Source organism: Ptychodera flava (assembly GCF_041260155.1).
Source record: "Ptychodera flava strain L36383 chromosome 23 unlocalized genomic scaffold, AS_Pfla_20210202 Scaffold_23__1_contigs__length_28996876_pilon, whole genome shotgun sequence".
Lineage (NCBI taxonomy): Eukaryota > Metazoa > Hemichordata > Enteropneusta > Ptychoderidae > Ptychodera > Ptychodera flava.
The window spans coordinates 24375238-24403010 of record NW_027248277.1 but is presented as its reverse complement, the minus strand read 5'-3'; the positions used below and the strand labels follow the sequence as shown (position 1 = coordinate 24403010).

Here is a 27773-nt window from a genome sequence, read left to right as displayed (position 1 = left end):
AACAAGACGGCCATATATATGTATATAAACATTCGTTTAACTAACTCATATCTTTTATACGAGAATCAATTACGGTAGGCTTGTTTATTCAAACTTGATACATATAGACATGCAATACTACAGACAATTATTCTCTGCTCTCTCTCTCTCTCTCTCTCTCTCTCTCTCTCTCTCTCTCTCTCTCTCTCTCTCTCTCTCATATCGAGAAACCAATTGAGGTTCAAGGCAGCAGAAGGTTTAGTAGACATACATACAGGGAAACTATTTCCTCGCTAAATCTTACTGAAAATGACAAGTACCCGTATATCGTGTTCTTCCAGTAAAATCCTTGGTGATATGGATGAAAAACTGAAATCATTCCTAAATAAAGCGCATCGTAAAATATCATAACATGATCACTAGTGTAGTAGAGCTTATCCGAATTGCTGACAAAATATCGACATTTTATAAAGAAGAGTGCAATGCATCAATGGATTATATATCGATTTAATTATGAGACAATTCTCAATATCGAGATACAATACAATATTAATAATCACGCTTGAATTGAGCCTCATTTTACAAGATTGATTTTTTTCTTGTGATATACCGGCCGTAGACTCAGAGCGTTGAGAAAGACTGTATTTTACCCTTTGATTGCTGTAAATTTTCCCTCCAAAATTTTAGCCAAACATATTACCAATTTTCATGAATCTTACTGCAATATTTTTGATAATTTTGGACCAAATGGACATCGCGTTTCATTACCTACAGTGTTTTTATCAAAATGTTGCTAAAATATGAAAAAACGTGACTTGCTTGTATTTTATGAAGGCACCAAACCTGACTTTGCCGCTCACAGGGTTAAATCAAGCATATGTGCGAAGACCATTGACCCAATACGTATACAAAGATTTCATTCCAAATAAAAGCTTGATTGCAGTATAAATCAAACGTGAAATTCATATTTTTAAACCAATCTATATTTTATATGGCCTTTATTCCTATTTCAAAAGCAATGGTTCTTAATACTCAGGCCTGCCCTCCATTTTTATCCAAGTCTCAATAGGGGCATAACAACGCGACTGTTTTCCTATGGTATATTAAACTTGCCACGAGACGTCTTCACTTGACTGAAATGTTCATATTATCAACAAATTATACCGCTATATATTGATACTTTTTATCTAGGACTCGCCTTCTGTTTTATGTTTGTTTTTTTGTGTAAATATTTGTGTAAGTACAACAATTGTTGACGCACATTCAATGATATTCATTGCTGCTTCTCTCCCGGGTCCGTTAATTATTCTTTAACACTTTAGCAAATGGTATACAATAGCCAATAGCTTCTGCTCGCTTTCGTGTTCCCTGCATTTGACAATGTTCGGCGTGCAATATAATACTCAACATACACTTCTTGATTGATAAAGTAAATACGAGAATTTCTAACAAACGCTTATTAGGATCTTACAGCCTTTCACACATGACACAGAATATTGTATCGTTTTGCAAATGTACACCACATGAGGGTCTACCAAGAAAGTAAATCTCTCTATATGTTCAGAATCCTACAGTATCAGCTATCATATAATGTAGATAATACTGCCATAAATGTTACAAAGGCAGCACATACCAAGACTTGTTACTATTTTCCCCACATGTTCTTATCGCCTTTGACTACTATGTCTGGTATCCTTATTTTGACTTTTTTCTTTTCCATTTTAGACACACAAAAGATGGAATGGTCATTTAATAACACGACAACTGCGATGGCAATCCAGCAGAACGCCCTCAACGAGACGAGGTGTATCGAAGTGACGCACGACAATGTTGGGGACTTCACGTATTCGCGTGTAGATATTGCCATGGTGACAGTGTTCATGCCCATCGTGTTTGTAGTGGGAGTCATCGGCAATGCTATGGTAGTCTATGTTTTCTTTCGTGTGACGCACATGCGCACTGTGACGAATTACTACCTCGCTAGCCTCGCTATGGCCGACCTCTTCTTCCTGTGTTCGGCCGTCCCTGTATTCTGGGTGCAGTACTCCTTCACAAATGTTCCGATAGACCACACTGCGCTGGGCGTCGGTGTATGCAAAGTTGTGCTTACTTTCTCGCCGGACGTTTGTTTCATAGTGTCCACAATGACTGTTGTCGTACTGACCATCGAACGCTACGTCGCCATCTGCTGGCCGATGAAGTTCAAGACCATCAGTACCAAACCGAAGGCAGTTACAACCATTGTGCTCACGTGGGTCCTAGCTGCCCTTTACAAGTCGCCTCAGATCTACTTCGCCGGCGTGATGGCGAACTGTTTTGATTGGAGCCAGTACACGAACAGTTCGGAGTATCCTTCCGACGTGATCACCTGTGACTTTTGTTCCATACAATCCCATGGAATGCGTACCTGCGAAATATGGAGGCGATCCCTGACGCTGGATAATCTGCTTATCCTTATGGTTATTCCTGTCATATTGATTCTATACTTCTTTATAGCCTTGCAGCTCTACAACCTCTCAAAGTCAACGACAGGAAGTGCAGCCAGTTCCACGCGGATGAAGCAGCAAGTTATACGCATGCTCATGGTGACCATAGCAACTTACATAATCTGCATAACCCCGTTTAGGGTGTTGAACTTGCTCAACATATGGAGCTATAAGATTCCGCCAAATATGAAGTGGGCGCTTGTCAACATGGCGAGAATTTTGCAGTACACAAACGCGGCCGTCAACCCTATCATCTACAACATCATGTCAGACAAGTATCGTCAGTCATTCAAGCAGGCGTTTGGATTCATTTGTGAGTCTCCTCCCAAGGAATCAGCACCCGTTACCCAAAACACAAAGATCTAGGCCTTTGAACCCTGGTCCCTATGGTAACTCATGGCATCTTGACGCGATGTACCCCAGAACAGAAAGCAAATGGTTATTCGCCATCATACTTTACAAACGTGACAGAACCGAAAGAAAAAAAGTCCCTACCCTACCCTAGGCCTACCCTAGCTTAAATTTGCATGTTTGACCAAGCAAGGTCTTATATATGTATGTTTAAACAGAATGACTATAAATGGTAAAAATGGTTTATTAAATCGAGAGCACATAGTAGAAAAGTAAGGACTTCCCTAGGTGGATGAAAAGAAAATATATAATCTCCATTCGCCAATAAAAGAAGCAGTTGTCTATTTAAAAGACGGAAAAGTAATGTCTTAAGGAGTTGTTTACAACCCTCGTGAGACTCAACTAAACCAAACTGGTAAAATATGTAAAAACACACACAAGCAAACAAATGTAAAACAGCTTGAGAACCAAAATGGCCAAGGGGCTCTGGAGAAACCAATATATACCTCGTCACATTGCAATGTCAACGGTGTTAACACATTTGAAGTTTTAGGGACATGATTATCTCCGATGTAAATGATTAAATAATGTATGACTTAGTTCTACACGTCTTGTCAGACAGTATGGAGAATATCGTTTTGGCGTAGGGTATTCATTGTTTCAACATGTCGTTGCTATCCTTTACTGCAGAAGTTTTGGTGTATGTCATGCATTGCCTGAGCTTTTTTTTCAATGGTACCAGCTGAACGTCCAGCGATTTTTTTCCCCTGGATTGTTCTATGTTGCCCCAGCAGCTGTTAAAACAATAATAGTACTTGACAAGGTGTGATATCGGATATTTCTTCCCGGGTCATAGAGTGCGATTTTAGACTTACCTATGGACCTCCCATAAACCATGTCCAGCTTCATCCATATTCCTTTCATGATTCCTATTGTGAAATATGAGCCGCATTTGTCACCAATATTAACGAACACTAAACGTGAATAACTCAGGCCATACCACGGGTCACAGCCAAGCAAGTCATACACAGACCACTATGAATACCCAACCTTGAAGTTTCAAGGGCGAAGATTTTGTGACTTTTCAACTTTCTACAACGCAGACCCACCTGCATCAAATAACAAACGAGAAAAGTCGTGTATCAACTACATAATTATATGAAATTCTTTATTTTTGTAAGATATCAGTTTATGAAATCGAAAAAACTACGTCCTTTCCAGCTAAGATTTTGACTAACGTTTCAGAAATATTGTAGAAATATCACATATCACGTCTTAGAGGGTCGCATATAGGTGTAACTAAAAGTCTTTAAAGTCCAATTAATTCCGTCATGTAGTTTTCACAAAGAACGCGGTTATCAGTAATATAAATTACACACCCTGGTGACCCCGATGAATTGAATTATGATATGATATAATGTATAATGGTAACTCATGTGCGAAAAAATATGAACATAGTGCAGAGCTTTGAACGAATTAGATTCAGTATGGTTGAAACTTCTTTTTGAAAGACTATTTATTAACAAAGCTGGTGGATATCACAACATACCTTAGTCCCATGGCTTCCCCTGCTCGATCCATGACAATTTACCTGATCTTAAGGAATTTGTATAGTTTTAAAATAGGAAGGTGTTAGTGCTTTTAAGAAAGGTACCAAATCGAAACCTAAACGAATACTAAATTGCTTTAAATTGAAATATATTTTGAAGACATGAACGATTTATTTTAACAACATCAAAGATCATGTCAGCTGATCATTATCATCATGATAAATTAAAGATAATATTCAGCACAGTGAAATAAATAACTCTTTCGAGTTAGAGGGTTCAGTAAGGTAGAATTAGCACAGATATACGGACCTGCAAATTGTTACGATTCTTTCTGATCTATCACTTTTGGGGCTTAGTTTAAAGCTCTTGCAGTAAGAAAAAATTCACCGTCTTAGTTTTTTTTGAAAATCGAAAATTGTATTATTCCCCGTAGAGTTTACACAGGGAAGGCAGCCATTTTGAATTTCAAGTATCGGTAAATGCTGGTTAATTTGTTTCTCTAGTTCCGAACTTTATAGTCACCCCTGGTTTTTATTCTTGATTTGGTAAGAGAAAGGTTGCAAGTTTCATTAAGGAAAGTTTGAGCGAAAGTTTAAGATCCTTTTTAGAGGCGCATACTACCTTAAATAGAAAAACCAATTTTTTTAAAAATAGAGATAGTATTTTTGTAGATTTCATCAGGACTAGTTTTGTATAAAATAGCCCCAAACCACGATTAAAAAAAATCTCTTTGCAGAAGGTTTGTATTACGATCTCAATGTGGGTTTGTTTTACCGGTAACAGTGAGAGAAACAAAAGTGTTTAGTACTGGTCCATGGGTTTCCCAGCAGTTCTTAATCTTGCCACAAGTCTGAAAGACATTTTTCGGCGCCAATTATAGTTCTATTGTTTCCTCACATGAAACCTTACAACTCTCCGCACATTCGAGAATATGCTCTTGATAATTTCATTGGAAACATTTGTATTGATATGTTGATCTGTTTTTTCTTCCTTTATCGGTCTGAAAGGGGAGAGGTATAATGCTGTAGAGATTCTATAGATGGCTACGTCACGCTTCGTACATAGGTATATAATAGACATTGCAACAAATTAATCGCTTGCAATCTTTTTTAGGGTGACGTTTAGCAAAAAAGGTATTGCGCTCGATCTAACAAAAAGTAGTTGTTTTGAAAGGGAAATTAATGTTCTATACAGAAATAGTGTCTTCAATCTGCTAATTTAAGGTAGGTCTTGCCTGCACATTTCAACGGAATTTGTCTAATTTTTTCTGCTGGAAAGTAGATCAGACACACTATGAAAATTTTGGGGTGTTGGGTCTTAACTGCTCCAACAAGCATGATGTTTGTTAAATAAAGAAACACCTATAATACTCTTTTTTACAGGGCCATCCACTTTAAGACTGTGAGAAAATAATTTGAAATTCCCTGGTGTAGTGATTGCTTCTTCGAAAGCTACAAAACCTGCGCTCATTAAAAGAGTACCTTGTTAATAGTTTTATACATAACTTTAAAAAACTGTATATTGGTTTTTAATATATCATACTCTGACATCCAACTCCCTTTTCGGATCTCTTTCCCATTTTAACCCCATCTTGTTATTAAACCCAAGCTCACAAATAGTAAAGGCTGTTTGTCATTTACGTACTTACATCCTTCACATAGCTGTCATGCACTTCCACAAAAATTAATTATTCATACGTCACTTTCTCTTTCTGTCTTTCCATTTTCCTCTTTCCACATCCAAGGCATCTGTTGTTCATCGGTCGAGAAGAAACACTTGAAAGTCCCCGAGCACAACCACAACCAGGACGGAATAACGCACCGTGTTGACAGAACAGATCAATCTCAAATTTAGTTAGTCTAAGCAAAGTGTCAATTAATGAAGAACGCTTAGTTAGTACAAAAAAGTGGGCCCCGAACAGGACCTTGCTCGCAAACCGTATAGATATTGACACGACTATGATCAACCTACTGGTTATCGTGGTTGACTATGTTGCCTTCATTTTTTTGTGAAAAGAACATTGACCCTGAATCAATTCGAGCTTGTTGTCAAGGATGCCAAGACCTATCGTAGAGGCAGACTGAATCTGTACTGAATTAACCAATCAAATGCTAGTATTGAAAAACATAGCTGTGACAAAAACTATACTTTTTAAGGTGCGATTTTTCCAACCAAAGCTGCTTTCAAAAAGTGTGTTTTGCTGCCGTTACCCCAGCATTATGTGTGATGGAGAATGCGCCACCAGACATGTCTCATTTTTGTGCGTGGATTTAGCTGTTTGTGCATCAGAGAGCAAGTTGGAAAAGATATTACCTACTTACTGAGTTGCCGCTCCGCTCACCGAATGCCTGCATCCCACCTGCTTCCTGCCTATCCATTTGCAAGTGTTACTAACCATTTGTTGTGATTGGTATTGCGGTTCCCTTCGTCTTTTTGGCGTACATAGTCTGTCGTCCTCTCATTGGTGGAGAAAGAACATTCAACCTTCGACCTGTAGTCCTGCAGTCAGCCATTGGTCGAGGAGTGTCTTGTGCTCACTGCAGCCCACAGCACCACCTTGAAAATGTAACTGACTCGAAAAGAGCATGTAGAATAACTAGAACGTGAAGAGCTTTCTAATAAATTGACAAGGGCAATATGACATTGACAATACTAGTATATAATTGCACTGGATTTCAAGTACACTTAATAATGTATATTGATACTTTTTAACTGTGAATCTATCTATTGCTATGATATCCATAGAGCAGACTTATTCATTTTCAATTGAATATACCGACTTAATTTTTTAACGATGGCAACTGTTGGTGTACCTAATTGAGATATTTTCAATATAACGATATATTATTTAAGTATTTTAAAAGTTGTTTACAATCTTCACACTCTGCCGGAGAAACGAAGATAAAGAAAACAACATTTGTTGAACTTTTCCTTTTTTGTCACTTATATGAACCGAATTTCATGTTCAGCATAATTTGCCAGGGAAAGGAACATTAACATTGTAATACAAGGCTTCGCAATCTACTTATTACACGAACATCGAATATTTAAATTCACATTGAAGTGTTTTTTTACTTCTTACCGGCGGACACATTAATTACTTTGATATTTTTGTTTGACTCAGCAAAGGACAAGCTTACGGGATTTTGATGAATCAAAAACAAAATAAAACTGTTAGCATACAGTGTTTCCCGGTTCAAAAAATCCACCCTCAGAGTATAGGCAAGGAAACACGGTATTTGGTGACTGTCTTGGACAAACTTTCACGCATTTCCATTGAACGATATCTGATATAGAGATGAATACTTGCACTCATCTGTCTAATTTGGTTCTTTTGTCTCAATATGAACATGCAGCAATTACTGACAGACATTATATGTAATCTTCCTATAAGTTACACACCAGTGGCAGAAGATATCATTATGTCACGTGCTATACTTTTCTAGTGAGTGTACTTCAGCGCCTGCGCATTTTCATACTTACATTTGACTCTATGTTAGAAGTGGACTATTGTTGTCAAAAAGTGCACTCGATCCATTCAAGGTTATCTGTGGTTTACTGTACCTGTGTTCGTGCGCCTGTCACAACTATTTATCTTTGTATGTAACACGATATAATGAAAGGTCGGCTTTCTTCTTATGTCGAACTACACTTACATCAAAATGCACAAATTCTAATAAAGAAAATGTAAAATCAGATACCCTTTAAATGTTATGTGTTCCACATTCGCTTTAAGTATAGCGTAGTTCTAGTACAAGTAGGGTAGCCTCCACCATTTTAGTCTTTATCTTTCTCTCTATATATACATATACAAATATATGTACAGTTGCCTCCTAATGAACAAGAGAAATGAAAAATGATCTTTGATGTAGTGTAGATATTTGTTACAAGTATTTTATGAGACTATGTAAAACGTGAAACATGTAAATACCTCTCCTTAATGATGTTAAAATAGGTTTACAGAATTGTTATAGACGAATATTTACGCAAGCTTCGAGCGTATAGAAAGCAAGAATCGAACTCATTCAGTTTATATCTATACGTATGTATGCATATATATATATATATATATATATATATATATATATATATATATATATATATATATATATATATATATATATATATATATATATATATACTCACTCAACGGTATTTCAAATATATCCTGTAATTTGTGTGAGGCATATTTTTGCAGATGGTAGTTTTTGAATTCTATTAAAGTTCATTTTTCTTCTGAATGATCAGTCTACTGACTCTGCAAACTTTTTTTTTATTTGCAATTTTGTGTTGTTGGTGCACAAATACTTTAATCCTTTTTTTCGAGAATACAATATTGCGCCTTCATCTTCATGTACGGTATGTATGACAGTAATTAAATTTAGTAATTTAATTCAGGGTCATCTTAAACGAACAAGACAGTGAAGACGAACTGGTGAGCTTGCAACGAACACAGCGGGCGTATCTCTGTTACAGATATGTCGACGAGGTAGAAATAACAATCTCAATGCTATTAGCATAACATGATATGACATCAGTGATATAATATGACGAATGATATGATGTAATATGACGTATGATATAATGTAATATGATGTGCTTTCATGTTTTGTCATGTCATATCGTGCGATATGATGTGATATGATATGATATGATATGATATGATATGAGATGATATGATATCAGGGCTCGAAATAACTTTTTACCTTGGTAGTCCACTTGGCTACCATTTTCGAAGTTGGTAGCCCAGTGACAATGGCTGGTAGTCCATGAATATTTTGGTTTAGGGATACTGTGCTCGTCCTGACCAGTATGAACCCCCGGTTCAGCAACATAAAAACAGCAGTAAAACTAGGGGCTTCTACTCTAGAAACCCCATGTTATGTGTCACGAACGCTTAATTTATGCTTATTTTTGTACATTTGTAACACTTTCTATCACTTTCTAAATCGGCTTATACATCCAAAGAAATTGTAACTTTAGTAAAGAAAAACAGAAAAAATATTCTCATAATCTTTATGAACTGGCATGCCTTGATACACCCGAGTCTCTCTGTACAGAACGTAATACATTCAAATTGATACTGATCGACAACAATAGATAAAAGACAGCGAAACTCAGCCACGATTTCCAAGCACAGTGTTTTATATTACTATTTCAAATCAAACTGATTACACAATCTCTTGATATAGAAGTGAAAGTTTTGTGAAATTTCAGCATCAAAACCCCAAAACTTGACACAAGTACGTCTTGTATGCTGCCGATCAACAGCATAGTGTGAACTGGCATGCAAAGACTGCACACGGAAAAGCAACTCAACATTCTAGTATCAAACGCTCTGCATCTTGTGAAAACAACAACATAGCAGTGAAAATTGTAATAGTCACCAGAAAAAACTCTTCACAGATGAAAGGATAATTGCTTCAAACAAATGAAACTACATGCTCGGACTGCAATTAGATCGTCCAAAAGTGACGGACATCGCACGCCAAGTATTTCATGTCCCAGGCTTTGGTAGTCCGTGTGGGCTACCATTTCATGGACTTTGGTAGCCCCAGGGAAAAGTTGGTAGTCTGTGGACACGGGACTACCGCTAATTTTGAGCCCTGGATATGATATGATATTATATGATATGATATGATATGATATACGATATGATAGGATATATACACGATACGGTATGATATGATATGAACTTGTATGATACGATGGTATTGTTTAATGTGATACTGCTAGTTTTCAATCGGGTGATATAATTTGATGCAAGAGATTGTGGCAATATATGGTTCGGCAGGGTAAAATAAGGTACGTTACGGTATGATATGATATGATATGATATGATATGATATGATATGATATGATATGATATGATATGATATGATATGACATGACAGGACAGGATAGGATATGAGACGATGGTATGGTTTTATATGATATAAATAGATGCGAGACAATGTGGTAATATATGGTTTTGCAGGGTAAAATAGGGCACGATGGTATGATACATGTTATATCATATTGGTTGACTATTATATCTTAGGATAGTTTGATATGGTGTGATGTGAAATTGTCTACGCGTAATGATGCATTGAACACCTCATATTCCAATATAACTTCATGTGATTTATGTTCCTTTATGTAATATGCAATAGTATGACACAAGAGGTTGTAATAGTCAGATACCTCATACGATTGCAGGCGCTTTGCCTTGAACGTTAAGGTAAAAGTTTTCAAAGCCGCTCACTGGCAATATTTTACATCAAAAGCTTCTCCATGACGAAGCACAAGAAGTGGCGGTTAAAATAGTTCAGCCGCTAAATTCTCTCAATGCTCCCTTCACTCATGGTCAAAAAGTACACTTAATTGAGCAACCACACTTTAATATCTGTACTGTAGTTGCTTAATTGCACAGCTGGTGAAGTTAACACACCGGCAGAGCGTCCAAAGTTTTGGCTTACACACATTTTCAAAACAAAAAATGGATGATAGAAGTTTTGGCAAATGTGAACATATCCATTCGCGCTCTGACAAATCCATTTCACTGTTAAATTGTTTCTGTCAACTATTCATCATGGCAAATGAGAAACAGGTAGGCCTGCTCTCTCTCTCTCTCTCTCTCTCTCTCTCTCTCTCTCTCTCTCTCTCTCTCTCTCTCTCTCTGTTAAGTTTTACTCGCAATTATACACCTCTGGTAAAATACAATGCTTTGTTCAAATCAAGAGTGCAATTCTCAAACACATTAAGCAACTTGTATTTGCATATATAGTTATGCAGATCACACAATTTCTAATTAAAGTTGTCGTATCAATGACATTAGGGAACATGATTGTTCTTTATGTTGAGTTGCTGGTCAAGATAATGTCAAGTTATTATACGAAGACAGTCGGCTTCATTCATTTATGGACATAACTAACAAATCGTATTCTCTGCCTATCAGTTGTATTTCAATGAGAGAAGAGTGTGAGAAAACATCAAAATCGATGTTTTATTCAAATTTCCCGTAAAAACAGTTTCAAGAAGTCAGACCTACGGAATGAATTTTTTGCTTATGGCTTATAACTCTTTTATCCCATGCGGATCTCTTTAAGTGCATGATTGCATCCTCGATAAATTATCGTGTCACTTTAATGAACAAATAAACAATACCAGTCCATTAGAGGTAGCTCAAAGTTACTCTTTTTACGCTTTGAAATCAAACAGTAAATACATGATTGAAGAACGCGAGATGCAGTAATTAAGTCCGCCCTTTGACGATACTGTTATCTCTTTAAAAACCGGTAAAATGGTTAGATAACCTCGTTTGAAATGACATCATTTTTCTTTACAAATAACTGTACACCTCTGTTTGAAATGATTGATTCACTAAATCACTTAAGGAAACAATGATGGTGCAGTTGAACGTAAAACGCAATGCAACATTAATAAATATTAAAAACATTCAGTACATTTTTAGACTATAAGGGAAACTTTACCTATGGCCACAAAAGAGGGATTGCTCAAAAGTTTGCGGTCCTGACTAATCATCGATATATATATATATATATATATATATATATATATATATATATATATATATATATATATATATATATATATATATATATATATATATATATATGGGTATGTATGTATATCTAACTTTCAACAATATATGAATATTAACATCTGCAATGTGTAAGTTACTTTAATCGTTGATGCAAATGCACCATGACAATCAAAATGGACGCAAAGAACAACTTTTTGATTTGATTGCATTTGTAAGTAATGGCCGGGAAATTACGATAGTAGCGTAAAATGGTCTAACGCAAACCTGGTGACCGACATTGTAGTGTGTTAACTTGCCAGAGTGGGATTATATCGTCGTTTACTCCATTGTTAAATTACAATGACCCTGTCATGAGTCGTTTATTATAGCAAAACAACACACCGTGTAGTACGGAATCTCATTACTTGTTCAACTCTCGTACAATGTTATTCTCCCTGCCTTGTTTGCAGCAAATTAAAGGACATTAAAGGATTGGCTGCCTGCATTATAATGAACGCTCAAATACAATAGCGGATAAGCTGAAGACTGAATTAAATATTATAAAGGAAATCGAGTCTAAAGGAGTAGAAAATCTTTTAAAAACGGCTTCATCAATGGTAGCAGGTGGTTTGCACATAAAGTAAACAGGAAAGTTGTACAACATCTCCTCAACACCGTCCTCAGTATTCTTATTGCCATGATAGACAGCCTGTACCGCAGTAGTGGAATTTTATTCTTTTCAACAGTAATACGCACGAGTAAAAGGTTAAACTATTTTAACCGTGATCACAGAGTGCACGCCTGGCGTTAAGGTGCAAATTTTGTATTGATAGAGATACTTATTTTTAAAATTAACTGATAACTGGAATTCAAATTCATATGATGTATTTGTTAAACTCATTGAAAAAATATCAACTGTCAGGTTACGTAAACATTACATTTTTAGGAGGAATTTTAAATAAATCTATACAATCCACAGAACAGTTTTCGTTATTCAACGGCAAAATACGTGCATTTGCTCTGAGGTACATTCTGTGGTCTAAAATGCATTGTCAATCAATATGTGCTGAACTTCCTTCCTTATATTGTTAAGGTTGAGTGCTAATGCAATGACAAAGTATGGCGGATAAATTATACTTGATGACAAAAGAGAATGGTATATAAATTGTCCGGAGTTGATATCGTTCAATGCTGTATAAACCTCGCAATACATTAATAATCACAAAGGCAACGTGTTGCTGCTTTTATTGATTGAATGATATTGATTAGCGAAGCTTATTCATCTACAATGTCATAAAGTACAATTTTCAACCAATACACCAATTTTTGGTGACATTCACTCTACCGTATCAACAGACATCTCATAATTCATGACCCCAATATTCAGTAATCGATAGGTAATGGGAATGGTAGTGCAAAGCAACAACGCTTACAAATAAAAGAGTTTATTACTTAAGCATATAAATAATGGCAATAAAATACAAAAAATATATATTTCCCTAAGCCATGAATGCGTTTTATTGAGTTAGAAATCTATAAAGTGCGAATATTTATTTAGAAATGTTAGTTGATTCATGACGTTGATTTTTGTGACAGCATCGACCATTAGAAATCGTGTAAACGGGGGCCATTACATCTTTGTACTTTCTCACTAGCATTGCGTTTCCATGCACATCTAGACAACACTGACGTGTCTTACAATAACAGCTTGTGGATGAGCTCAAACGAAGTTAACAAAACAACTATCACAAAACTCAGAATCTTAAGGGGAAACCAAAGATTATGGATAGATGGATAGATACCTTACGCAATAAGATGAATAAGTACACAAGGTTGACATTTTTATCCCTTTACAATAATGGAACCTCTTATCGCTGGATACCAGGGAATCAAAAACATTGCAAAATTTCAAAACAAATCTGAAAGTTTTTCTTTTCGAGAGAGCATAAATCATAGATAACGTCACTAAGCATCATAGATCAAAACTGTCACCTTTGTATTTTGGCGCTGTTTAAATCTTTTTTGATTCATTGAAACGTATATTGTAATGCATAAATGCATAAACGTTTAGGAACAGTGTTTGTGGTGATTAAGACTTATATGCATCTATACAACTCTAGGTCCGTAAAATGAGTGCATTATTAGGATAATTCTATCGATGATGGATACTATGATATATGGAACGGATGTTGAGATGCTATGCCCCCCAATAAAAAGGAAGGCGATGTGTATCCTATTACAAATATTTCAAAACCTCATCCTTCGAGGCATGAGCAGATGTATTGTGAAGGCCTGGCATAGACATTTCATGTTTCGCATGCAACTCGGCACGCATTCATGAACCTTTTTTGTCCTTGATTCACTAAACTCCGATTTCCTCATTATATGGCTTCAAAGATATCTCACAAGCAGCTGATCTGATGACTGGGGGGAAGATTAAGCTCGGACAGCGCAGAAGCTTAATTCACAGTAGGCTAAAAAAAAACACTAAAAGGTTTAATAAAGAAGGCGGAATAGCTCGAGGATGAACATTCACGATTTTATTTCTACTAGCTGTTTGCATTATTATAGAATCAAATACACTCGTCCTCTGATATAGTTGTTAACATGCGTGCCAGACGAAATCGAAAACATGACGCACACTTTTGCGTAATGCTACCTTCTGTGGGCAAAATCCGTTTTTTATGTTTTATGCAGTTTGTTGTATGTAACTTGAGCTGGCGACTGAGTGTTTCGTTCAGTTACGGGCGTTTCAACCAAACAGTATTTTACGTGGTCTGTAAATTAGAGGACTATCAGAGATAGATTAGTCACGTATTCTATCTAGAGAACAGGTCTATTTGAAATGCAAAACAGAACTGGCACGGGGAGTGGAGTGTTATAATAACTTGGCTTGCCTGAGACGAAGCCAAACACGAGTTAGAGAAGTGAGGGCGGAGAGAGTTACAAAGCAAAGAGACAAAGAAAAGAGTGAGGAACCACATTTATTATGAACTGTAACAGATACATAAAAAGCCACGCACGTAGAGGAAGACGAACTGACGGATAAAACTCATATGTTACCTTGACTATTCGGGATGACGCAGACACACGAGGGGAAGGGCGAAGAACAGAAGTCGGTGATATAATAACGACACATGTAGAAATACATAAACGAGTACACAAGAAAATTGAGGAATACATTTAACAGCAAGACGACAAATGCAATAAACCTTGGAGACAATTCATATTGAGGCTTCTTAGGGTAGCAACGCATCCCTATCATTGCATCTACCATATGTTTGTTCTCAAGATTGCCTACAGGGAATGTGATAAATCAGGGACTTAATCGCGCCAAATTGTGCAGATATTATCGATGATCCACAACGATACTAATCCTCTTTTACAAGACATCTAAGTGTCCGCCTTGCTGTCTCGTTGCGGGCGGCGTTGCTTATCTGCGTTCGCAGTTAACTAATAGATCTTTCGCGCAGACAGATCATCTATAATAGCATATCGGAGGTCGCCACGACAACTGCCGTCTGAAGATAACAAATCCGGTAAACTCTCCGTTATAATGAAAAAGAGACAGTATGAAGTGAATCGAGATATCAAGGGATTCTGCATGCAGAAGTGTTCCGAAATGATACGAACTTGCATGCGTCAATTTTACGAAGTTTCAGACAATTTCAGTACATAGCAAAATCGATCAAACACACACGGACAGAAAGCTGGGGATAAGACTTATTTCGTTTCTGTCAGACTTTATTGAAAGGTGGATATACTTTTTATCGAAAAAGAAAATCTCGCATTTTCGACTTGATGACAATTAAATCTGTTTATTATCCCCGGATGTGAGACATAACCAGCGTGAATGCGCAACCCACTCTTTTACGGAGATCTTCAGTGATACACTGCCGAGAATGCGCTGCTTTCATTTACGCCGGATTGTCGATGAACTCCGTGTACACAGAGAATGTAATTCTCCATGTTAGAAGTGTAGCTGATAGGGATCAAGTTTGACGCTTTAATGAACATATGAGCTCGGGACCTATATTGACGGTAGTTTATTGTGGTCACTATTTTACCATTTCGGTTCAGAAAAAATAATTACCCGTTGAGCGGCAAAGACAATTATCGTCGCCTTTAGGAAATATACTCCAGTCAATTTTTTTGAGATTTTTGTCAAAATTTTGATAACAAACTGTACCCAATGAAATAAGATGTTTATTGGTCCAAAACTATAAAAAAAAAATACAGAAAAATTCATAAAAATTGTAAAAATTTTGCACTAAAATTTTGGCGGGAACAACTACAGGACTCCAAGGGTTAAAGTTTGCCAAAAAGTTGCTTATCATCGACGCGCACTGTAGATCAATGCAAGCTGAGAGGTAGACTGAACAAAGTGCATAAACCTTTAAGTATGGAGTGTTAGAGTAAATCGCTTGTATTTCGTTAGTGATAATTCAAAGTGGTTATCTGCAATCTCAGCAAGTATCAAACAGGACCGTTCTCCCAGGCGGCGAAAAGCGCCCCCTGATTATCGCAGATGTTTTAGCTTCACCGGTTACGTTTGCGAGCGATCATACCAGGTTGTAGCTCGAAGAGGGGATTTTTATCAATACCCTTCTGGCTGTGCTGAGCACGAAGATAGTATTTCTTATTTCCTGAGGTGCAATCGATTGTCAATGATAGAGAAGACAATTCAAGTAACTTCACCAGAGGGTAACAACTAATACAAAGTTTATTTCAAATGGCATTCTTTACATTATAATTCTTCAGAAGAGGAACACTATAAGCCACTTTAAGAAACATAAAACCGCCGAAATGTTACAGAATAAAAATCCGTGAAATCTATTAGATAAACTGAAAATTTAACTTTCGACCCAAAAAGAATAACTTCCATTTAAATATTTCTCAGGCACAAATTGCTGATTGAATTTACACGCTTCCCAAGATACTACGTTTAATACGTCACATGCCACTAAATACGCAATGCCGTACATAACCCAATGATGCAACCTTGAAAGGTTCAAGTGTGTTCCCTCATACATACATACATACATACATACATACATACATACATACATACATACATACATACATACATACATACATACATACATACATACATACATACATACATACCTACCTACCTACCTACCTACCTACCTACCTACCTACCTACCTACCTACCTACCTACCTACCTACCTACCTACCTACCTACCTACCTACCTACCTACCTACCTACCTACCTACCTACCTACCTACCTACGTACGTACGTACGTACGTACGTACGTACGTACATACATACATACATACATACATACATACATACATACATACATACATACATACATACATACATACATACATACATACATACATACATACATACACATATACACATACATACATACATGAGAGAGGATGGGAGGATGGGAGGAGGGAATGACGTAATGGAAACATAAGCCTCTGTGTTCCTTCAGAATTTCTCGAACAATAGAGGGGAAAGAGAAGGGAAAAAAGAGTGGAGGGGCGGGAAGGAGCAGCAGAGAGTGGCAGGGAGGAAACGGAGGATATGGGGCTCAAATATTCCACCTCATATTTTTTTCAGCATTTAAATTACAGTTTTACACGATTCATAATGAAATAGTAATCCGTGTTTTCCATGCACAGACAACTTTAAGTTATTTTTAGTTTGGTGATGTGAGGAAAATAATTTAGTAACCTGAATTTAGCTTACCCAGTAAATATCTTCTTGAGCCACCTTCCAACATACACTCCCTGTGGCCGGTACCCCTTTTTTCCTGAATCGACCATGATACTCATCGACGATATCGTGTTTTGCGGCTTAAAAGGATATCACTAGAAGCAAGTATTTCGATTAGCTGCAAAAAGGCTGATAGGAAATGGAGTGAAACTTAATACCCTGAAACAGCAAATATATGTGCTCTTGAAATCGGAAGATCGAGACCGATATGGATGCCCTGGAATGCTCGTATCTATTGACGGAAACACACGAATCCATCGAATAATGACGAAGAAGCACTAATTTACTCGAGTGCCCCTTCTAACCTTCCCGGCCAGTCCTGCTACAGTCCTCTGAATTTGAGAATTGAATCCCCGGGGGTAAATTGGTGTTTCCGCATTATCAAAGACACAGACTTTCGACTTATTACAGAAATGTGTTTATCGTAAGGCGGCAGTCATCCTTGTTTTTTATACTTACAGAGAGGCTACAGACCTGCCATTGCCAGCACCCATGGACTCAGAAAGTTTTTAAAGAGGATCGATTATGCAGTGAATAGCATTTATCTTTTTAAAGGAAAACAATACAAGTTATGCATTAAGCGGATTCGTGTATGGTCCTCACCTTGGCCTTTTGTAAGATAGAGCATTATTCATAGTTCATGTATTTCACATATTGTAAATTGGTTTAACTTGTTTTCGCTTCTTTAACAAAGAAAAGTACAAACAAGGATGGTCTCCTCAGCATGTGTTGCGTTACCATTTCGTTTTGTTATTACAGTAAACCTTACAGATGTAATAGATTGAACTCTTCATGTCTATTCTATATTTTCGCATTATGTAACTCATGATCCTTCTCTTGAAAATCGTTTTCTGTGTGAGTGTTTAGCCATACAGATTAACAATAGCCATACAGATAAATGAGTTGGTAGATAGATAGATAGATAGATAGATAGATAGATAGATAGATAGATAGATAGATAGATAGATAGATAGATAGATAGATAGATAGATAGATAGATAGATAGATAGATAACCATGTAGGTAGGTGCATGCACATGTAGATAGGGGAACTAAATAAATACTACATCAAAATAGAACGCGCCTTTGGGACAGATAGTCGGACCCTCAAATTTCTACAACTTTTTTCTGATATACGACTTGTTGGGGCTCATTTTAAAGCTTTTTGAGAAAGGAAAACTTCCCCGCATTGACTTAACACAGGAATGGCGGCCATTTTGAATTTAAATATCGCGTAATTTGTTACGCTAGTTCCAAACTTTGCACGGTGACCCCCGATTTTTATTGTTGATTTGGTAAGAGAATGGTTGAAAGTTTCATTCAGGAAAGTTTGAGCAAAAGCTTAAAGCTTTCACTTTCGAGGCGCATACTACCTTAAGAAGAATTGATGAATGCCGAAATAGCCAGACTTAAAAGACGCAATTAAGCTAAGTCATGCCAGATTGTTCTGACATAAATTGAAGTATTTGCCATTCTAATTCAACTTTTATAGTCTTTCATTCGCCGTGGCGAAGGAAATCCTTTAAGCCCATAATGAGAAGTGAGGATTAAACATAAAGGACAGCCCCTGTGGACTTTTGAAACGACAGCTGTAATTGGTTAATCTTCAGAGGTACCAAGAGGTCAGTTCACCACCTGCACAGCGGGATACAACAAAGAGATTGTTTCCTTTGAGACACCTGTGCCAATAACATTTGTCAGTAGTATTTATTAACTTTTCACGGTTCCTAGAATACAAACCAGGTGAGCTTGAAACACTTTTACGGGTAAATTATTTACGATGAGCGGCAAGAAATATAATTGCGTAGTATCGACCATTCGGCGTCGGGAAATTGGGAGACTGAAAAAAGCGGATCTGCTGGCAAAGTGCACCTGTCGTCCAATGCTTTCATCATCTGCTTTTAACTTCCTTGTCGCACTCAAGCAAGTGTTACTTTTGAATATCTCAAAAAAATTTATAAGAGAGCGTGGTCTCTTTTCACCTTAATTTTGTCCTGTTCACGCTGCTACCTTAGAATATAAATACAAATTGATTTCATTTCAGTTGGTTGCTGCCTATGTATTTTTATATGATAATAATGTGAACGATTCAATACGTTACAATAGTAGCCTAGATTTTAATCATTTTCCAGTTTTTATTTTGCTCTGTCCGCAATCCACTAACAGTTTTTTCCGGCATTGTGCAAAATTCATGTCCATATGCGTCAAGGTTACCCTGTGAACAAAGACCTAATTCGTGAAATGTCCAACGTCGTATTTGTTCAATAGCTGGATACCAGTTCTGGTAAGTATAGGTCGCCACAATCATTTCCTGATAGAAGTAAGTGTATCATTTTGGCAAAGATAGTACACTGTATTTGCTTGTTATAATATAACTTAATGGCAGTAACAAGAAAATATACTTGCTTTCGGAAACAAATTTTATGAAATATATAATATCTTACACTCAAGCTATTATCATTTTGCAGAACAATGTTTCGTTATAAATTTAGTAAACTCAACTACAATTTAATCAGAATGTTCAATATCAATTCATAAAAGCCACGAAATAAAGTCTTAAACTTTAAGGAAACTTCAAAGTATTTGTTACAAGAGAACGAAGATAAAACACCTTGCATATAACTAATTGATTAAAGATGTAACTCCAATTTACTGATATTTGAAGTATGAAATAGCAGCTTATCTCTATGTTATCTCTGAGGAGCTATACTAACTTTTTGATTTTCATAGAAACAGAAGGGTAGAAACACCATTTGATCAATGGCTTTAAATACGTCTGCACAAGCAGAGATCGGAAAGGCGTTTTCAAAAATCTTAGACTCTGCCATTGTGTCTTCGATTCGTGGTCTACCTTTGTTAATTAACGCGTTAATTTTAGGATAATGTTCGGTCGAAGGGTCAAAGGTAAAATGTGTAATGCAACGTATTTTTGGGTTTTGTGCTCACAGTACGATCCACGGAAACCCTTTCTTCCGGAAAAACGTACTGGTTTTTTTTTTTTGTGTCACTCTGCTCTCTGCAAAATAATGATTGATGGGCGATGGCTGTCTACTTAACGGAAGAGTGACGTTATTGAAAGCGAAAAGACAACGTCAACCGTGAGTGAACACCCTTTCAAAGGCAGATCTTCTGTCCTTGTTCAAACAGCGACCGTGTTAACGCTTGTCCATTCATCCCCGTAATACGCGTGATTTTGTCCAATTTTATACACCACTGACTTCTGACGTTAGCTGAATCAAACGCGTCCGGGCATGACGATCGAAAAAGGCAAAAACGTTCTAACAGCAATTCGAGTAGAACACACCGTGCCCATTAAATCATTTGTAGGCGACCCCTTTTTGAATGTTATAGGGTTCCATTTTATCGCTATTTCAAAATGTTTGCTGCACACTCCTTTCGTTTTTTAAAAGAAAATAAAAGAAAATAACTAAAGATGGCATAACTAATGGGTTGTAATAGTGGCGACGGATATTGTAATGTTTAAACTGGTAAAGGCGATCGAAAAAAGTACACAAAATGTATGCTTAACTTCTTGAGAAACCAGTATTAATTTCTGTAACTTGCTTATATATATATATATATATATATATATATATATATATATATATATATATATATATATATATATATATATATATATATATATATATATATATATATATATATATATATATATATATATATATATATATATATATATATATATATATAGAAAATACAAAAAAGATACTAAAAAGATATATCCAGAAAGATATTAAAAGAGAGGAGAGCTGCAATCACATTAAATTTTCATTTTTCGTCAAATGAGCAAAGCAGATTTCAATAAGTAGTGATATAATTACTGTGGATTGCTTTGAAGCATTGGCATTAGACGAACTAGACATATTGTCTAAATCGAGGTGTTGCCAACACTGTCGGGTGCAATTAACAGCTAAGCGGTAACATGAGTCGATCATAAAAAAATCAACTCTGCAAAAGTTGAAACATTGTCTAGCAGGAGGTCAGACGTAGTCTGAACAACACCACCACATACCGGTATGTCCAAGCACTGTCCAAGTCTTATCACTTGCTTTCAGGTGTAGTTGTTTTGACTACATCTGACTTGCTGCAAGACAATGTTTCAACTTTGGCAGAGTTGATTTCTCTGTGGTTGACTGGAATTACTGCTCAGCTGATAATTACACCTGACAATGTTGGCAACACCTCGATTTAGACTATGTGTCTAGTTCGTCTAATGCCAATGCTCCAAAGCAATTCACAGTATTCAGATATATGGCATCATAGACTGACCGAATATTATTTCCGAAGTCAAAATAAAATCTGCGATCTATTTTCAAGGAGCACCGTAAGGCCAGCGATTTAAAATGAAAATCGCTCAAAATAGAGACATTTTATTAGGTTATATTTGGTGTTAGCGTAACGTCAAAATGTCAATTTTTAAATCCAGATAATCGCTAAGTCGCTTAGACTTGTCTGGTAATGCGACGCAAAACACAATTTATTCGGTATTGTCAGCTCTACACTTGTTGGCGATATCACAAGTTCAAAAATGAGTTGGCAGGTCGCAAGTCGCACAGGCGACATTTTTTGGTAGAAACTTGTGAGGGACGGCCAAAGAGCTAAAAAGACTGCAATATTTAGCGATAATATTTAAAAGGTTATGATTTTATTAAAAGCCCAGTAATGCTAACTTTCGATGATTTTTCCATTATTTTTATTTTATAAATCAATTGCAACTTCTTATTCTACTCCCCAAAGGAATGTTTAGCTCGTCAACTTAGCTTCTTTATGTTTAAAACGTATGATTATTGTTTACATTTGAATTCTAGTCCGGATCAGAAGTCAGTTTTCAACAATAACAATGCAGTTTACAACCATGGGGGCTGAGTTGACAAGCTGGATACTGTGCATATCAACATTCTTTGGGGAGAAGAACAAGGAATTATGGTTCACGTTCAAAATAAAAAAATGGTGAGATTATTATAAAAAATTTGCATTACTGGGGCTTTAAGTCACTTCATAGGAGGTTGACACTTTGACGCGCAAAGTTTTGCAATACGGTTAAGATTCTTCACTAGCATGACAGCCAGGATAAGTGAAAACCGAATTTACAAATTGACACATCAAAAGGTTTGAAGTGACGTTACACTCTGTTGACCAATCAGGAGTGAAAAGTGGCAGAACACGCTCGGAGGCTACAGAAAAATGCAATTTCAGATGGTGCATGAGTGAAAAGCCATAGCAACATTCCTTCTTAGTTTTCTCCAGTCACGGTAACGTGTTTTGGTAAATATTTAAAATCCTTTCATGTTCTAGGTTTTAATTTTTAATACAAGGATTTATTTGCTAGCTTATTTAAAAAAATTAATGACATTATATATATATATATATATATATATATATATATATATATATATATATATTACTTAGTCGGTTATATATATATATATATATATATATATATATATATATATATTACTTAGTCGGTTATATATATATATATATATATATATATATATATATATATATATATATATATTATATATATATATATATATATATATATATATATATATATTTATTAGTCGGTTATAAGTCCAGTCAAGTTAAACTATAAGGGATTAACCTAGGACAGTGGGCGAGAAATTGCTTTTTACCATACATTTTGGAAAAGCCTTAGCAATAACATACTAAAAGTCTAATACAATCTAAGAGGTGCAGCGGGGCCCAATTTGCATAATTGTAACAAGAGGCTATTTATGCCCGACAGATGCTTAAGAAAGATCTCTGCCCAATGTATTGATCAAAACTTGGAAGTTTGTGACAGCTTTGTTGTTACCTATCGCATATGAGGTTAAGACAATGTTTTTGAATATATCTAATCATCAATAGAAAGATTCCACATTTGCACAAATCAAACATAGAAGCTATAACACTTCATTTCATTTCTTTCTGTTGTAATAAATAACTGTATTAAAGCTAAGAGCGAAGAGCTAAGAGCAACCCTGTCTGTACCGTAGATTTTGGAAAGGTCCGGAAATTACATAGAGAAGTCTAGTTTGCATAAAACAGTAAAACAAGTTTTACGGAGATAACTCATTCCGAAAAGATTTTTAAAATATTTCATTCCTAATGTTAATGCATCTTGTGGTCATTGACACAACATCAAACAAGATCTCATTAATTAAAACATCAAATGTTTGGATTATGGCTCGATTTGCATACAAAACAGACGCACGCTTAATTTATGGCGACATCAACAAACTTGGTAATTATATTTTATAAGAATGGCTTTGAAAGCAACTTCGTTTATTTAATTGCAGCGTTTTACGAGCATGTTTGATCTTCACTTTAATGATTGTACCGTCACTAATAGTGACATGTTAATCTTAGCTTGTGTGAATCATTTGAGAGCTGTATTGATATCACTGTACACCAAGGCATAATAAGCATGACAGATCCTGTATCTTAGACAATGGAATCTGTCAGCCAGTCTATCTTGAAATGAATATTATAAAGTTGAAACCAACTGAGTGTCTTCTTACCGTAGAAGACCCCAATATTGGTAACGCAAAACACGTTTTCGGAGGGTGAATTGTAATCCTTAAAGAAGGGGAAGTCACCGCAACCCTTCCATTTGACGAACTGATTTGTAACCATTGAATTGTACCAAGTGGTGGAGAGTCCGGGCGTTATGCACGTAGCAGTCATTGCACAACACCCATTCCTGTAATTAAGGCAGCATTCGCCTCGAAAGTGAAAGACTTAACTTTTTATTCAAAACTTCCTCAGGGAATATTTCAACCAAACGTCTTTCAAAATCAAGAATATAAATCAGGGGTCACTGTGTTGATTTTAGTACTAGAAAAACAAAGTACCAAAGATTTACCGATATTTGAGAGTCAAAATGGCTGCCACATCTGTGTTAACCCTAAGGTGAAAAATACAATTTTCTATTTTCGAAAACCTAAGACGGTGGAAGTTTTTCTATCTCATTAGGCTTCAAAATGAGTTCCCACATGTGGTGGATCAGAAAGGAATTGGAAAAATTTGAGAGTCCAAACATCTGTCCCCGAGGCTCGATGTAAATTACAAGTTCATTTGCATACAAGGCAGTCACACAGCTAATTGGCGGCAACCTCCTCAAAGACGCATATTGCTTCAATGATTTATGGATAACTTGATGGTGTTTCAATGATCGCCAGGTGCATTAACCTTTGTGTGAGCTATTTAAAAAGTGTTCCAAGAATGAAATACCTCCACAACACAAGTTATGGATACAAAACAAGAAATGCTGCCGATAAACTATTTCTGTTCTATTAATTCTTTGTTAATGACATAGTATGAAAGATTTATGATCAGTTATCATGTTTTTGTTATCGGCATTCTTTTGGTTATAGTTTACTTTTAAAGAGGGCTTCTCATTTGCATAGTTCCAATATGGCCTGTTTTGTTCATTGGATTAGAAATTGTGAAAGTTAATCTTAAGATCATTGTAAAAGAACCATGAAGGGCTATGCTTGAGCATTATTAGTCAGACAACAATATATAAGGGGTGCAACAGGGCCTGAAGTCCATAATTTGCAAAACATTTGCCCTTAGTAACACCTTTAAATAGTGTGATGCTTTAAATTTTACATTGTAGAAAATATTAGCCATAGCTTTCGATGTCGTCTGGCCGGTATGTTAGAGGAGAGAGAGAGAGAGAGAGAGAGAGAGAGAGAGAGAGAGGAGAGAGAGAGAGAGAGAGAGAGAGAGAGAGAGAGAGAGAGAGAGAGAGAGAGAGAGAGAGAGAGAGAGAGAGAGAGAGAGAGAGAGAGGGGGGGCGACAGAGAACAGACAGAGACAGACAGAGACAGAAAGATAGACAGACAAGCAGACAGACAGAGAGTGGGAAAGAGAAGGGGAGACAGAGAGGGAGGAAGGGAGGGAGGGAGAGAGACCGGATATTAGTATTATATTCACCACAAGTATTAAGTGAATTTCAGTACGAACGTAAAAGCAATCGTCAGCAAATAACAATCAATCCACACAAGTTAAATATTGGCGTAAACGTTTCATTCTGTGTTAGGTACATAGAGTAAGAGGTTGCTCTTATATTCTCCACAATATATATGCACAGTCTGTAGTGTTTACATGTCAAAGGATTTATTCGTATTTTGTTTCCGATATTACTTTAGCATTGGAAATAAAATACGAAATATCAAGGCTTAAACATTGTGTCACTTGACAGGTTTTATTTGCTCGTGAAGTAAAGATTCTTAAAAAAATGACAATATAGCCCTTGGTTAAAATCCATTATCCGGTGACAGGGAACAGATGTTCGGTACGACTTACAGCAAATATCAGTAGGGCGAACACTGTGATATGATATATGTATTTATCTCTGAAAATGCCAAGAGTACCTTTTCAGTGGAACGGTGTCGGATCCAAATGCAAACGAACTGTCAAGAGACAGAATGGGTAGGCAGTACGCAGGCAATCGCTGTTTGCCCACTATTCTCCCGTTGAATCACGTGATTGCAACGATGAGGTCGACAAATACTTGATGCATCCACCGGGGATTAGAGTTAAAAGCCATCATATTGCCATGGTTACCGTCGTCTACTCACACCTAAATAACAGTTAGAATTGTTTTCATTAACAAAGTGTATAGACTTTATACACACACGCGCATATATATATTATATATATATATATATATATATATATATATATATATATATATATATATACAAAGCCTATACACTTTGTGAATGAAAACAGTTAAAAAAGTATGTAAGTTTATATATATATATATATATATATATATATATATATATATATATATATATATATATATATATATATATATATATATATGTATGTATACACAAATATACAGGGAGTCTGGGAGTGTTGATGTGTGCATGCCCGATAGCGTTGGTGCTTACTTTAATGCCTTACGACTCTATTGAAACTACAAAACACTGCATGAATTGCCATTATTTAAGGTGACAGACAGACAGACAGTCCGACAGACAGGTACGAGAGGAGGACCCATGGGACGCGATGTCAAAAGTTAGTGCCGACCGAGATTGTTTACAGTCCACGAGACGGAGAGGCAGACAGATACAATGTTAGGCGGTTATTCAGAGAATTTCATAGGGGATTTCACAGTGGGAAAGTAAAATACAGATGAAATTGAAAAACATCTACCAAAACCTTAGTTTCCTTTCACTGTACTCTTGATGTTGTTTACAATTTACAAATTAAATTCAAAAAATGTATAAATATCATGAATTTCAGTAAACCGAATACTTCGAACAGAGAAGAGTGTTTTCTGTAAATGAGTCCAGTGTCTTAAAATAGCGAACAGTGTAGGACCTGCGATACAATTACAATCACGTCAAATACTGTTTTAACATGGTAACATCTTAGGTCGTTATGCGCAGTCGCAAAATGACCAAAAGTTTTCAACTGTAAAAAGTAAATGGGTTGTCTACATTTGTGAATATGAAGGAACAGCCTAGAAACTTACAGTGGCGTTTCCGGCAGAGGTTTTTGTTGTATCTCCGTTTTGTGATGACTGGAGGGAAAGATTCATCAATGAAACTGTGCTGTGAGCTGAGCTGTGGATTACATGTTTAGCGATAAGCAATGCTCTTTTCCCTACAACAATAGATATAGAATTCCTCTATTCCATGGAATGCTTGCGGGAAGAATACGTTTTCACTGTAATCAGTCTTTCACCGGCCTGCTCATCCCATCGTTGTTCTTCACATTTCTCAAGGTTGTCTGAAGGAAAAATGTCACAATTTCTTCATCGTCTCGGCAGATAATACACATGACAGGTCCTGACGTAAAATTCACTTTTTCTAAAACAAAAAATCTGTTGTCTCAGGGATCCTAGCATACGTACCTTTTTTCATGTGATGTTCATCAAGTTCTCCCGAGTAGAAAACACGACTAAATGCTTTCCAGCCTTCTCTGAAATACATTTTGGTATGATTTTCTTGGCCTGTTAGCTTGTTTCTCTGTCTGTCTGTCTGTCTGTCTGTCTGTCTGTCTGTCTGTCTGTCTATCTATTTGTTTGCTACCACGAAGTCATTTTGGGTCTAGTTCATGTTTTGTCAGCCTCTATGTCATT

At 36.3% G+C, this 27773-nt stretch overlaps 1 protein-coding gene across 4 annotated transcripts in view; it reads left to right on the top strand.

Moving 5' to 3' along the window:
• Nucleotides 1-8205, top strand: part of LOC139123660 (growth hormone secretagogue receptor type 1-like) — a 191353-nt gene extending 183148 nt beyond the window's left edge. For 3 of the 4 annotated variants that reach the window (XM_070689832.1, XM_070689833.1, XM_070689831.1), the window contains 2 exons: nt 1705-2778; nt 6111-8205. In XM_070689832.1, coding sequence (XP_070545933.1) covers nt 1716-2778; nt 6111-6220 — 1173 coding nt within the window. In that variant the 5' untranslated portion in view covers nt 1705-1715 and the 3' untranslated portion in view covers nt 6221-8205. Of the gene's footprint in view, nt 1-1704; nt 2947-6110 lie in introns of those variants that run through there. The other variant, XM_070689834.1, reaches the window with a different exon arrangement.
• Nucleotides 8206-27773: the final 19568 nt, after the last annotated feature.